Here is a 13,041-nt window from a genome sequence, read left to right as displayed (position 1 = left end):
GAATGAGGTCTTCTTTGTTTGGGGGTTGTGTGGCAGCAGGAAGAGGTGAGGCTGAAATGGCCCTCATGGTGGGCTGGAGTGATGGCACGCTGATGAGTGTGTGGGCTGAGCACAGTAAATCTCCGATCAACTCTCCTGGAACTACCTTTTCTGAGCTCTGCAGTTACAGCTGCCTTTGGACTGATGTGTTTGGGAGAAACTGCTGAGGCTGCTGAGCACATTTGTGGGGGTACACCTAGATTGTTACCCACCATTTTCAGTACTTCAGTGGTGGGGAATCCTCTGCCATCCTTCCTACTTCTGGACATTTAATTGACCTACGCTCTGTAGAGAAAAACTGTGGAAGATTGATCTGGGGAATATGATTCATTTTAATAATTACCCATTGTAAACTAATTTCTATTATATAATCATCAGCCAATTTTATTAACATCAGATAATCCCACAGAACATTATTTCTCCATCTAAAGAAGAAACTTGGTCTCTGAAGTGTGACTTTATTGGAGGGAGAGCATATCTCTTCTCAGGATGTACACTGCTCTTCCTTCCATTGAGCTTCAGCTGTCTAACACTTCGCATGAAACACCTCTACTCCACTCAAAGTTAAATGATGAGGGTTTTTTCTCTCATTCCAATAACAAGCTAGGTGTTTGAAAACTGAAAACTTGGAGAATATTTGATTCAGATTAGTTGAAACATATTAGAGCTCAAGCATGATTGTCACTTTAATGGTGGATTAACCATGAGTTCTAAACAAAAAGTAATTCCCAAGAATCATAGAATCATAGATCATAGAATGGTGGGGGTTGGAAGGAACCTTTAGAGATCATCCAGTCCAATCCCTCTGCAGAAGCAGGTCCCACCTAGATCAGGTCACGCAGGAACGTGCCGAGGTGGGTTTGGAAACCTCCCAAGAAGGAGCCTCCACACCCTCCCTGGGCAGCCTGGGCCAGGGCTCCGTCATCTCAATAGTGAAATAGTTTTTTCTTATGTTGAAATGGAACTTTTTGTGTTCCAGCTTCACCCCATCACCCCTTGTCCTGTGGGATGTCCCAGCCTCCTGACATCCACCACTCATATACTTGTAAATATTAATGGGATCCCCCCTCAGTCTCCTCCACACTAAAGAGCCCCAGGGCCCACAGCCTTTCCTCAGCAGGAACATGCTCCAGTGCCCTGAGCATCTTGCTGGCCCTGTGCTGGCCTCTCTCCAGCACTTCCCTGTCCCTCTGGAGCTGGGGAGCCCAGAAGTGGACACAAGACTCCACGGGAGGCTTCACCAGGGCAGAGCTGAGGGGGAGCAGAAGCTCCCTGGCCCTGCTGCCCACACTCTGCTGGATGCCCCCAGGCTGCCATTGGCTTCTTGCCCACGAGGCCACGTTGCTGGCTCATGGTTAGTTTATTATCACCCAGTACTCACAGGTCTCTCTCCTGGAGCTGCTCTCCAGCAGGTCACCCCCAGTCTGTCCTAGTACATGGGGTTGTTCCTCCCCAGATGCAGGACTCTGCACTTCCCCCTGTTGAAACTCATGAGGTTTCCCTTTGCCCAACTCTCCAGCCGGTCAAGATCTTGTTGAATGGCAGCACAGCCTCTGGAGAATTAGCCAGTCCTCCCAGTTTGGTGCCATCAGGGCACTTGCTGAGGGTCCCTCTGTGCCCTCACCCAGGTTCTTGACGAAGATGTTGAGCAAGACTGGCCCCAGAACCCATCCCTGTGCAACTCCACAGGTCTCCAACTCGATTCTATGCCATTGATCATCCCCCTCTGGGCTCTGTCATTTAGCCAGCTCTCCATCCACCTCACCTCCACTCATCCAAGCCACATTGCCTGAGATTTCTGATGAGGATGTTGTGGGAGAAAGTGTCAAAAGCCTTGCTGAAGTCAAGCTAGATGACATCCACTGCAGCCTGTAGTTTCCTGGGTTGTCCTTCCTGCCCTTTTTGCAGACTGGAGTGACATTGGCCTTCCTCCAGCCCTCAGGCACCTCGCCTGTCCTCCATGATTGTTTGAAAATGATGGACAGTGGCTTAGCAACCACATCAGCAGCTCCCTCAGCACTCTAGGATGCATCCCATCAGGATCCATTGACTTATGAGCCTTAAGCTTGGCCAACAAGTCTTTAACCTCTTCCTCTTCCACCTAGGGCAAGTCCTCTGCTGTCCAGGCCATCCTACTATCCTTTGCTGGACTGGGCTTCCCCAGGGCAGGCTCTGGCTGTAAAGACTGAAGCAAAGAAGGAATTCAGTACTTCTGCCTTCTCTGCATCCTCGGTCACCAGGGCACCCTCTGTGTTTAGCAGCGGGCCCACGTCCCCCCTCATCTTCCTTCTGCTGCTGATGTACCTGAAAAATGCCTTATTGCTATCCTTAACTTTCATGGCTAGATTTAATTCCAGAAGGGCTCTAGCCTTCCTAGTTGCACCTCTACATGCTCTGGCAATGTTCTTATACTCTTCCCAAGAAGCCAGCCCCTGTTTCGACCTCTCCTAGATGGCTGCTTTCTGCCTGAGTTGTCCCAGCAGATCCCCAGTCGTTTACTCTGTAACGACAGCACAGAGTGCTTTGGAACCCTTTTTTCCAAACCAACTCAGCTGTTGGTTCTTGGTTCCTTCCAGAAATATTTGTGGTTGAAAATGTTGTCAGAACAAGCTATTTCCAGTGAAATCCATTATTTTCTCTAAATGCAATTAGAAATAGTCCTGTCCAGATAATGTGTCCCATTCTTCTCCTAGCAATGAGACACTCAGTCAGAGGACTTTGGTTTGTTCCCACAGCAGTTTATACAACTGTTACAAACCCCTAGTGTCCATCTTCAAGTGTATTTAACCTTTATTAGTGGAACAGTACTAGGAGGTAGGTATAATAGGAGGTATTGTTGATTCTGTTTCTCTCTTCCTATATATATTTATGACCACATCTTACAAAATGTAGCAGTGTGTTTTCAAAGCTCAGTGAAATTCTGTGCAAACCAGCTGCAAATGATCATTACCTGCATGTCAAAACATACTTAGCCTTTTTCAACAGAAGGGGGTTTTAAAAATCTCTGTTTTGAAGTGAGAAAGCAAGTTTCCACCTCTCCTGCACTCCTTTGCAAAACAAGGTGTAAGTCTTGGCATCTGCCCACACCCTGAGATGTGTGGTCACAGGGAATGTCCCTGAAATGTATCCTTGTTGCATCTGATGGTCCTAACACAGAACAGTCACTGTCCTGTCAGTTAACTGGGAGATGATCTGCTACCCCCTGTGTAAGGGTAGTTAAGAGTGTCCAATCCAGCAAACATCTCTCTTTTAGGAGAAAAAGTAATGCTTGCATACATTATACTTGATCTGTTACTCACTCGTTATTGCAGAGACTCTGACGAAACATCCAAGGGATGGAACGATGGTGATTATGATAGGAGCAGTAATTAGGTGAGTCAGAGCTGCAAGAGACTTTCAGAGTACAAACCCTTTGGTGGAGAACTTCTTCATTTTAGGTCTAAAGAGCCCCTTGAACAGCTGGCTCTTTGGGGTCTCAGCTAGTGCTACTACTAGTCTGAGACTAGTCTACTACTAGTCTTTTCAAGACTGTCACCAGCAAAGGGTCCAAACTCCATTTCTGCCATTGCAAAACAATTACAACCTGTACAGAGAGCATTAGTTTCACTGTGTGCCTTCCTAAGGACGTGGTGCAAAATATTCCAGTGCTGTTGGCCAAACAAAAACAGGTATTAGCAAATCTGTGCAGCATGTTTCAGTCTGGCTTCCATAATTTGCACTGATGTATGGTAGAACATAGCCAGGGTCTTCTAAGAGGCAAGGAGGAAACCTGCTTCATCTCCTGCAACAGTCACACATACAGAGTCAGGTCATGTCAACCTCACCACTTATGTGACCATTGAATAAAGGTGAGCAAGTTGGAGCAAGATGTCAGGGCTGATAGCTGATTCCGTGTTTTCAGCTAGCAGAATCTCCCCAGCACATACCACAGGCACTGCTTCATCTGTTTAGCCAAGTATTCCTGTTAGAAGATTAGCCAAGCAATCAGAGCTGGGTTTGCTGCATGCCTCTGCCCTGAGCAACCTGTGGCAGCCTCAGTGAGAGCCGAGTGCCCTCTAGAGAGCAAGCTGCAAATCATGGTGTGGGGCCTGTGATGTCCCTCTCCTTCTGCATCCCCAAATATCCCAGGTGGTGAAAGCAAAATCTGTCTGAACATCTCAGTGCCATGGAAGTAGCAATTGGCAGCAGAAGGAGGGGCTCCTTCCCCAGCTCACTGAAGTGCAGGTGGCTCTGGACAGTACTGGAATATATTGAAATATTATTGAAATATTGAAATATACTGAAATATCAGCTGTCACTGCATTTTTATCTCATAGTCTTGTAGTTATGTATCATTGTGATTCTGTTGTATAGTCAAGCAGCATTCCATTTAACCACAGATAATTGCCAAACTTATCTGCATCTCCTGGCTTCTCAGCAGAATGTAAGTCCAGACTCAGTACTGTGATGATGCACTGTGTGCCTTCCTTGGGTGGGCAGACGAGGAAAAGACTGTGCCAGACCAGGCTCTCAAGAGCAGGAGATTTGCAGGTCGGCATTTTGCTTGGAGCTGCCAGCTAGGAAGAGCTGACACCTTATGGAGAGATCTGGGAAGTACCAAGAAGTCTGCTCTGCCGTGTTTTCCAGGCACTGTTTCCATTTCCTTGTTGTTCAGCACGGCAGCTTTTACATGTAATGACAGTTTATTATTCCAGCTCCTCCTAAATTTTTATCCAAAATCAAATACAGTGCCCATGAAAAGCTTTTGCTTGAGTGTTGGTACAAGCTGCACAGGCTAACAGTTTTGGCCTGTGTTCAACTTCTGTGTCCTCTGAGAAAAAAACCCAAACAAAAACAGTATAAATGTTTTTGAAAGTGTTTCAGGTTGGCATTTCCTTATGTGATGGCAAGAGGGAAATGCCAGTGCAGATGGCAGTTAGAAAGTGAGAACTCAGATGTCAAATCCACGGGGTTTAGTTTCAAGGAGGCACTGCCTCTCACTCTGGAGAGGGTTTGATCCATGCTGCTCAGCCCAAGTGCCCAGCTGGGAGCACAGAGCAGTGGGTTCGTGTCTGAGTGGTTTGTACAGAAGTCTGGGCAATGACAGCAGCTGCCAGGGTGAAATGACAGGCTGGAAAGAGCAAGGTGGCAAACTTGGCACAATGTCGAGGAAGGAATGTATCCTGCTGGCATGAATCTCTTCCTCCCTGGTGCACAATAACCAGAAACCCAGTGTCAGTCATTTCTGCTTGCGTTTCTTCTCCAGGCACTGGCTGGAGCCAGGAGAGCCCACGCTGGGAGCTGCTTCTCGCAGCCTTGGCCACCAGGGATCAGCCTTGCTGCTTCTCTGCTTCCAAGCCAAAACACCATCCTGCCTTTGCCCCTGGCTCTGTCTCTCTGCTTATTACAGCACATAAACTGAGCATAAGCCAAGGCATAAACGTTGTTCTTCCAGATCAGTGTGTATTCAGGAGTGGGATTTGGGGAGATGCTCTTGCTTTTATGCTTCACATACGGGGTTTTTTTAATTTCTCAGCAAAGGACCTCAAAATATTTCACATATTCAGGTGTGAGAAAGGTTTATGCCATGTCATAGGCTATATAAAGAGCTTTCAGGCAATCCACTTTTCCCATCCTGCACGGGTCTCTGCACAGCTTCAGTGACTGGATGTCCAACCGCTCCTTGGCTGCCTCCAGAGAAGCAGAGATTTGTGATATAATTTGAATGCTATCATCTTAGCACCTACTCTCAGCTCTGCTTACAGCAACCCAAGAGCAGAGGCGCTTCTGTTACACAATTCCTCTGTCCAGACAAATGTCTAACACAGAAGAGATGGCATTTTCTCAGACACACGTGTTACAAAAGTCCAGATGAGGTCAGAAGACATCTCCTTCCCCCCAGATGACTCCAGTGAAGATCTGTTAAGACATGTTTGACCCACACTGTACTCCTCAGCAGCCAACATGTGTCTCAGTTCAAAGACCAACGCATCTGGAGATGTCTCCCAGAGATGGCTGCTAAGCCAAAAACTCAGTGTGGATATAGAGCATCATGAGCTGCTTTTTCATGGAAGTTCCTGTCACTGGTCTCTCTGTTCTGTCATTGATGATCTCTAGCTCCACTTACTTCCTCCTTTGTTTTTCTGCAGTGAATTTAGGCAAAATGCTCTGTGAAAAGCACAGAGGCATTTGCCTCAACTGGCTGTTCTTGAAGATCCTGGAGGATTTAATGCCAGAATGGGTAACACATACTACAGGCTTTGACAGATAGAAGGTGGACAAGATCTGCAAGGTCAGCAAGGCCATTCCCTGCCTCCCACTAGAACACCAACTTTTTTTCCCAGTGGAGTGTGGTTCTGCCCACACTGGGAGCACTGGCTGATTCACCAGAGGCTGTGCTGCCATTCAGCAAGATCTCGACTAGCTGGAGAGTGAGCAGAGAGGAACCTGCTGAGGTTCAACAAGGACAAATGCAGAGAGTCCTGCAGCTGGAGAGGAATAAACCCCTGCACCATGACAGGCTGGGGATCGACCTGCTGGAGAGCAGCTCCAGGAGAGAGACCTGGGAGCCCTGGTTGATAATAAACTGACCATGAGCCAGCAACCTGCCCTTGTCGGCGAGAAGTCAATGACAGGCTGGGGGAATCAAGAAGAGTGTGGGCAGCAGAGTGAGAGAGGTTCTGCTCCCCCTCTGCTCTGCCCTGCCCTGGTGAGGCCTCATCTGGAGTCCTGTGTCCAATTCTGGGTTCCCCAGCTCCAGAGGGACAGAGAACTGCTGGAGAGAGGCCAGCACAGGGCCAGCAAGATAATCAGGGGACTGGAGCATCTTCCATATGAGGAGAGGCTGCGGGACCTGGGGCTGTTTAGTCTGGAGAAGAGGGGAATCTCATTAATATTTACAAGTATATAAAAGGTATTTATGAAGAGGATGAGACGGCATATTTTCTGTTGTCTAAAGTAACAGGACAAGGGATAATGGACAAAAGTTGGAACACAAAAAGTTCCACTTAAACGTAAGGAAAAACTCTTTCACTGTGAGAGTGAGAAAGCCCTGGCCCAGGCTGCCCAGGGAGGTTGTGAAGTCTCTTTCTCTGGAGGTTTTCAAGATCCACCTGGACACATTCCCGTGTGACTTCATCTAGGTGGACCTGCTTTAGCAGGGGGATTAGACTTCCAAATCCCACCACTCTGTGATTCTGTGACCAGTTTAGGTGACTGTTGTGCATGGGGTTTCCAGCTTTTCCTGCTGGAGCCATTACAGAGGCTCACTAGCCTAGCTGAGGTTGTGGTTTGCACCTGGATCAGCACCTGGTTTTCTAAAGGAACTCAGTTTCCAGACACAGGTTTCTTGATTGCATCAGGCAAAAGCAAAGTTTTATTAGAGAAATTTTTTCACCAGCAGGTACATTAGTGATCCTGACTAAAGCAAGTAACTTCTAGAGATTACAGCATTACAGAACAGAAGTAGCAGAACAGAGAAGAAGGTGGCCCCAACAGGCCCCTTTAGATACATGGCAAAGCATCACTGAGTCACTTGTACTTTCTCTGCATAAAGGCGCGCAGTGAACATCAGGCGTTCCTGTTTTTGTCTGTGGGTTTCTCTGTGTGTCACTTTCTAGTCCGTTTCTCCTTAATCACAGATTCTCCTGCAGGTCACTGGAGAAAAAATAAATGTGGAAGCATTATTTGATTGGAACAGAGACAACCTCCTTCAAATAACCAAAAAATTGGTCTTTGTGGTGCCCTGATTTCAAGGACTGACTCTTAAACAAGAGCAGCTGGCAGGTAACCCAGGAAACCCCATAAAGTCCCTAAATAATGGTGTTGGAATGGGAATGTGCACTTATAAAGCTAGAGATTTGCTCTTCACCCTTTTCCAATGTATACATTCTGTGATTCTGTGGTTCCTTCTGGACTATTGATAATGTCTGTTTGGCTGTCATTGTCTTTTTGCTATGCCTCAATTTTCCCAGCTTTCCCCTCTTAGTTCTACTGCTCGTTCTTGTCTCTCATCTGCTTTCTGCTGCTTCATATTCAGCTAGAGCTCTCTTTAAGCACAGTAACTCTCTTAGAAGACACCCATAACACATCCCAGGGAAGCGTGTTTATACTGGCCCCAAGAAACAAGCTGGGGAAAAAAAACCCCAAGTGCTCCTTTTGTGAAAACAAGGCTCTTACCCTGTATATCTCCAGTCTTGCAGGCTGGGACCTGGGGCTGGCAATGGGAAGATGAAGTTGTAGTATAGGTGTGACTTGTCCTAATGACTCCTCCTCCTACGCCAGTTCCGATTCCTCCTCCGTGGCTAGTGGGGTAAATTTGGGGAAAGAAATAGGGAGCTTTAGAACTTTACATGACACTGGCATTTGCACAAAGTCACAAACTATGTCTTTTTTAGGGCTTAGGGTATTTTACACTATGGGTTTTTTTCCATTTCCAGAGTTGCTTTGCATCTGTGCTCTCCTTTGGCAAGGAAATACAATGCACAGTGTTACAATAACATCTCACACATCTCACTATAGAGTACTGACACAATATTAGTAGTTAGCACATTGCAACCAGCAGTTGACAGGGTGGTTTCTCCGTTTTGCAGATGCCAAAGAGTGGCATTTAGGTCAGGTTTTAATGTTCATCACAGTAAAGCTGCTCACAAGGCAAACTTTTCACCTCAAAGAAAGCATTAAGATGGACTAAAGATTATGCTGGGTTCTCAGTCTGTAACACACATCCTGATATTTGCATTTATTCTCTAGTGGATTTAGAGATCTACATACATAAGGTCCTGCTGTCCTCCTTCCAACAAGCACCGGTAGGTCTGAATCTCCTGCTCCAGACGGCACTTGACGTCCAATAAGGTCTTGTATTCCTGGTTCTGGCACTCTATTTCTGCTCTTATTTCAGCCAATTGCTGCTCTACGCATGTGATCTGGTTCTGTAGCTCACCGAGCAGCGTGTTGTACTGACACTCAGTCTCAGCCAGAGAGGATTCCAAATTATTTCTCTGATAAACAAGACAACCAGAGAAAGAAACAACATGCGTTTAAGTGTCACCCTAGAGGTTATTATTTCCACTGCAGAAATGAGTTATTCAGAACCATCATGATGGTTGGTAGGCTAAGAAATCCAAAAGTAAACCATGTCACAACTGTATGTAGTAAGCTCACCACCTACCTGGCTGAGCTGAGCCTGGAGGTCGATTTCCAGAGCTTGCAATTGGCGTCTCAATTCGGTAACCTGGTTGTTGCACGTCTCTACCTCCTGACCGCTTGTAATAACCTCCCGATTCACCTCCTCAATCTGAAAACCACCAACACAAAGCAAAGGGCTTCAGAGAATAGCAGTGTGCATTGGACTTGCTTTTAGAGAAGCAGAATACAGTGATTAGCAAGCAAAAAGGAGAATGAGCAGGACAAGTTCTCTATACACTGGGCGTTAGCTGCCAGCTTCAACTGCTTGCTTGTTTTACAAATCCCATTAACCTCGTGGCTATTAAGTCTCTTTAATCCAAACACGGAATATCTCAGTTCCAACAACGTGCCACAAGGCCTTGGAGGCAAATGCTGCTGTTGCAGATGGGACATAACAAACTGGTCAGACAGGCCCATGTCTCCCATGAAACACAAGGTATAATGAATGCTAATCTTGGACTTCACTGTGACACAGTAACTGCTTATTGTCTCCACGTCTGTTTTCTGAAATGCTCCTGTGGCCCAAAATGTGTATGTCGGTTTGTTTCACAGAGATATGTGTTGCTCACCTTGCACTCATACCAATCCTCAACTTCCTTGCGGTTGCGCGCTATCAGTGTTTCATACTGGCATCTCAAATCCTCCAAGATTTGCCTGAGATCTGGTCCAGGGCAGGCATTGACCTCCACACTCACATCTCCAGTTGATTGTTTTCTCAGGCAATTCATTTCCTGTAAATATGACCCAGATCAGACATGTTCTGGCTTTTGAAAGACATAGAAGAGCAGAGCTTGATGGCTACAAACAGCACTCCCTGCAAGGGCTGCCTCCCACTCGTGTCTGTAAAAAGCACTGGAAGGTGATGTGTTTTCCCCAACAACTCTATTGGGTAATCTTTTTTCTCATCCATCAGAGTCAGCAGCAACTTTCACCTCCTCTGGCACTCCCAGTGCCCGTGCAGCCCTGAGAGCAGCAGCTGCCTCTCTGCCAGAGCTCACACACCTCCCACGAGGCCACCAAGGTCTGAACCCCAGAGCTATCTGATGGGAGAGCTGTGGTGTGAAAGTGGCTGATCTTTACTTTTAAATTAAGAGCACATGCCTGTCAGAGCCATGGTGCTGTCAGGAAAGGGCAGGACCCTACCTCCTCGTGGTTCTTCTTCAGGCAGCAGAGCTCCTCCCGCAGCGACTCCAGCTGTGCCTCCAGGTCAGACCTGCAGAGAGTCAGCTGATCCAGGACTTGGCGTAAGCCATTGATGTCAGCTTCCACACTCTGGCGCAGGGCCAGCTCCGTCTCGTACCTGAAAGCAGAAATTCAGCAGGGTAACATCTCACATACATGCAGTTCGTGCCATGATCTCATTGCCCAGCTGCCTGCTCTAAACTGTGTTTTGTTGTCTAAGCTCAATGAACTCTCTCTCTCACCCACTCTTTGGGTGTCAGGAGGTTGGGACATCCCTTTTTTTCTATAGTAGCTAGCAACAGGACAAGGGGAGATGGGATGAAGCTGGAACACAAAAAGTTTCACTTAAACATAAGAAAAAACTATTTCACTGTTGAGGTGAGGGAGCCCTGGCACAGGCTGCCCAGAGGGGTTGTGGAGGCTCCTTCCTTGGAGGTCTTCAAGACCTACCTGGACATGTTCCTATGTGACCTGATCTAGGTGACCCTGCTTCTGCAGGGGAGTTGGACTGGATGATCTCTAAAGGTCCCTTCCAACCCCTACCATTCTGTGATTCTATGATTCTATGAACTCTCAGATTTCTGTCCTGCACTTGATGTCTGTTTTGTGAAAGCTTCTCTTCCTCATCTGTTGTTTTCCTGCTCCTAATGACTGTAAGTTTGTTATCACTTATTCGGTTGTATTTCTGTTTTGCTGATGCCAATCTGCACAGTTCTGTGATGGAAATGCACCAACCATACCACAAAGACCCCTCCCTGCAAAGCCAGTCCCCAGCTCTCACCAACAAACACTGTTGCTAAATGTTTTGCCTGAGAACACTAATTAAAGGAAGGTTGGTGACCAAGAGCAAAATGCCTTTCGTCACTCCATCCTGCCCTAATGTGGCGTTGTAGCCGGACTTGTCTGAAGTCTCTGTAATTAGTGCACCAAGACTCCATATGCAGGATCTAAAGGAGATGGGAGGAGACAGTAAGGTTCATCTACACAGAAGGGACACTCACTTCACACGGAAGTCATCAGCAGCCATCCTGCTATTATCAATGTCCAGAATGATCTTGTTGTTATCAATGGTTGCACAGACAATCTGGAAAAGAGCAGACCATGAGAGATGTCTCACTGTTGTTACGCTTTATAGGTCTATCTAGATTGCAGTTGGGTAGTAACTCTTGACAAGTTCCTTTTTCTATTACTTCCTTATTTAAGGAGCCTTGTTCCTCGAGCACAGCAGTTGCAGGAGGTAGCTTTGCCTCCTTAGCTTTAAGTCAGTAAAAAAAGGTCAACTGTGTAGAGGTTAAGAGCTAAAGATTTGTGAGATGGCACTTCCCAGCTTCAAGATGTGCAGGCAAATTCCAAAGATGCTTCATAAAGAAAAGAACCTAAAGAAACTTCCTTAAGACATTATATCTCAATTGACATTCCAGCTGATGTATTCAAGCTTAAGGATCTTCAGGGAGGATAGTTGAAAGGTGCCTTGAGATCAGCCATAATTTTCATTGTGGATACAATAGTATTAAACTATTTGAGTTTCAATTTCAAATACTCAGCTTTTCCCTCCTAGGATCTACAATGCTTCTCTTGTTATGGCATTTGATGTGTATGTTTTACTCTTGTTCTACAGCTCTCTTTGCTTTGCCTTTCTTATGGGGCTGGCGCCACTACATTTCCCCAGAGCACGCTTGGTAACACCATATTTGTAACTGTACAGTCAAAACACAAGGTAACAAAGCATCTTTTTCCTTTTTAGGAACATTGTCCCATCTGTATCACCTTGCAGCAAGAATCTTTGATATGAGCCCACACTCAACAATGGCAGAGCGAAACTTGCCAAAGGTTATGTTTGTGGAGAGATTTAGCGGCGCCAAAGTTACCTCCAACAACTGCAGTAGGTTCTAAACACAAATTCAGAAGTAAGCTTTAAATAGGGGAGGAACAACTGAAAAGAGGGATTACCTGATTTTGAAGATCTTCAATTTCCTTGTAATAGCAGCTGTAGTCCCGAGGCTCACAGGAGAGACCCTGTGTAGCATACCACTCTCTGATTCTGCATTCCAGTTCGGCATTCTCCTTCTCCAAGCACTTCACCTTGTCCAGATAGGAAGCCAGGCGGTCATTGAGATTTTGCATGGTGACCTTCTCATCGCAGGATGAAAGCAGACAGTCGCCACCAAGACCACCAACAACCACACCGCCTCCAAGGCCAAAACCAAGGCCATTGCCATAGCAGTTACCACCTCCATAGCTCCCACCAGCCAAGCTACCAACACTCAGTCCCCCTCCATAATTCACTCCACCGCAGTAACTCCTTCCAGAAAAACCTCTGCCACTGCCTATCGTATAGGAGGAAATCCGTGCTCCACCACCACCACCAATGATACAGCTGCCACCACTGCTCCTGCCTTTGCTAGACACAGTAATCGTCTCCTTAATGTTGCAACTCATGGCGACAGCAGTTGGAAATGCAAGCAGAAGCCCAAAGCAAGATGCACAGCTTGATATTAAATCAGACTGCGAGTTGTCCGTTGCCGTGAAACTCTATTTATACCTTCCACAGTGGGTGTCACCGCTGTTTCTTCTTCCCATAAGGCTGGCTACTCTTGCCATTGGTGCCAAGAATAATTTCTCAAAGGGAAGTTTCCTTTCAAGAATCTTGGTAAA

General features: G+C 46.6%; 1 protein-coding gene across 1 annotated transcript; it reads right to left on the bottom strand.

The window, feature by feature from the left end:
• Nucleotides 1–7,648: 7,648 nt before the first annotated feature.
• Nucleotides 7,649–12,825, bottom strand: LOC104551806 (keratin, type I cytoskeletal 13). The gene is made up of 8 exons (XM_010202555.2): nucleotides 12,337–12,825; nucleotides 11,388–11,470; nucleotides 10,348–10,504; nucleotides 9,774–9,935; nucleotides 9,188–9,313; nucleotides 8,791–9,017; nucleotides 8,197–8,321; nucleotides 7,649–7,674 (listed from the first exon to the last, which is right to left on the bottom strand). The coding sequence occupies exons 1-8, from the start codon at nucleotides 12,823–12,825 to the stop codon at nucleotides 7,649–7,651; spliced, it is 1,395 nt and encodes a 464-aa protein (XP_010200857.1).
• Between the last annotated feature and the right edge of the window lie 216 nt (nucleotides 12,826–13,041).

Source organism: Colius striatus, chromosome Z, assembly GCF_028858725.1.
Source record: "Colius striatus isolate bColStr4 chromosome Z, bColStr4.1.hap1, whole genome shotgun sequence".
NCBI classification, from domain to species: domain Eukaryota; kingdom Metazoa; phylum Chordata; class Aves; order Coliiformes; family Coliidae; genus Colius; species Colius striatus.
This window is presented reverse-complemented; position numbering and strand designations above follow the sequence as displayed.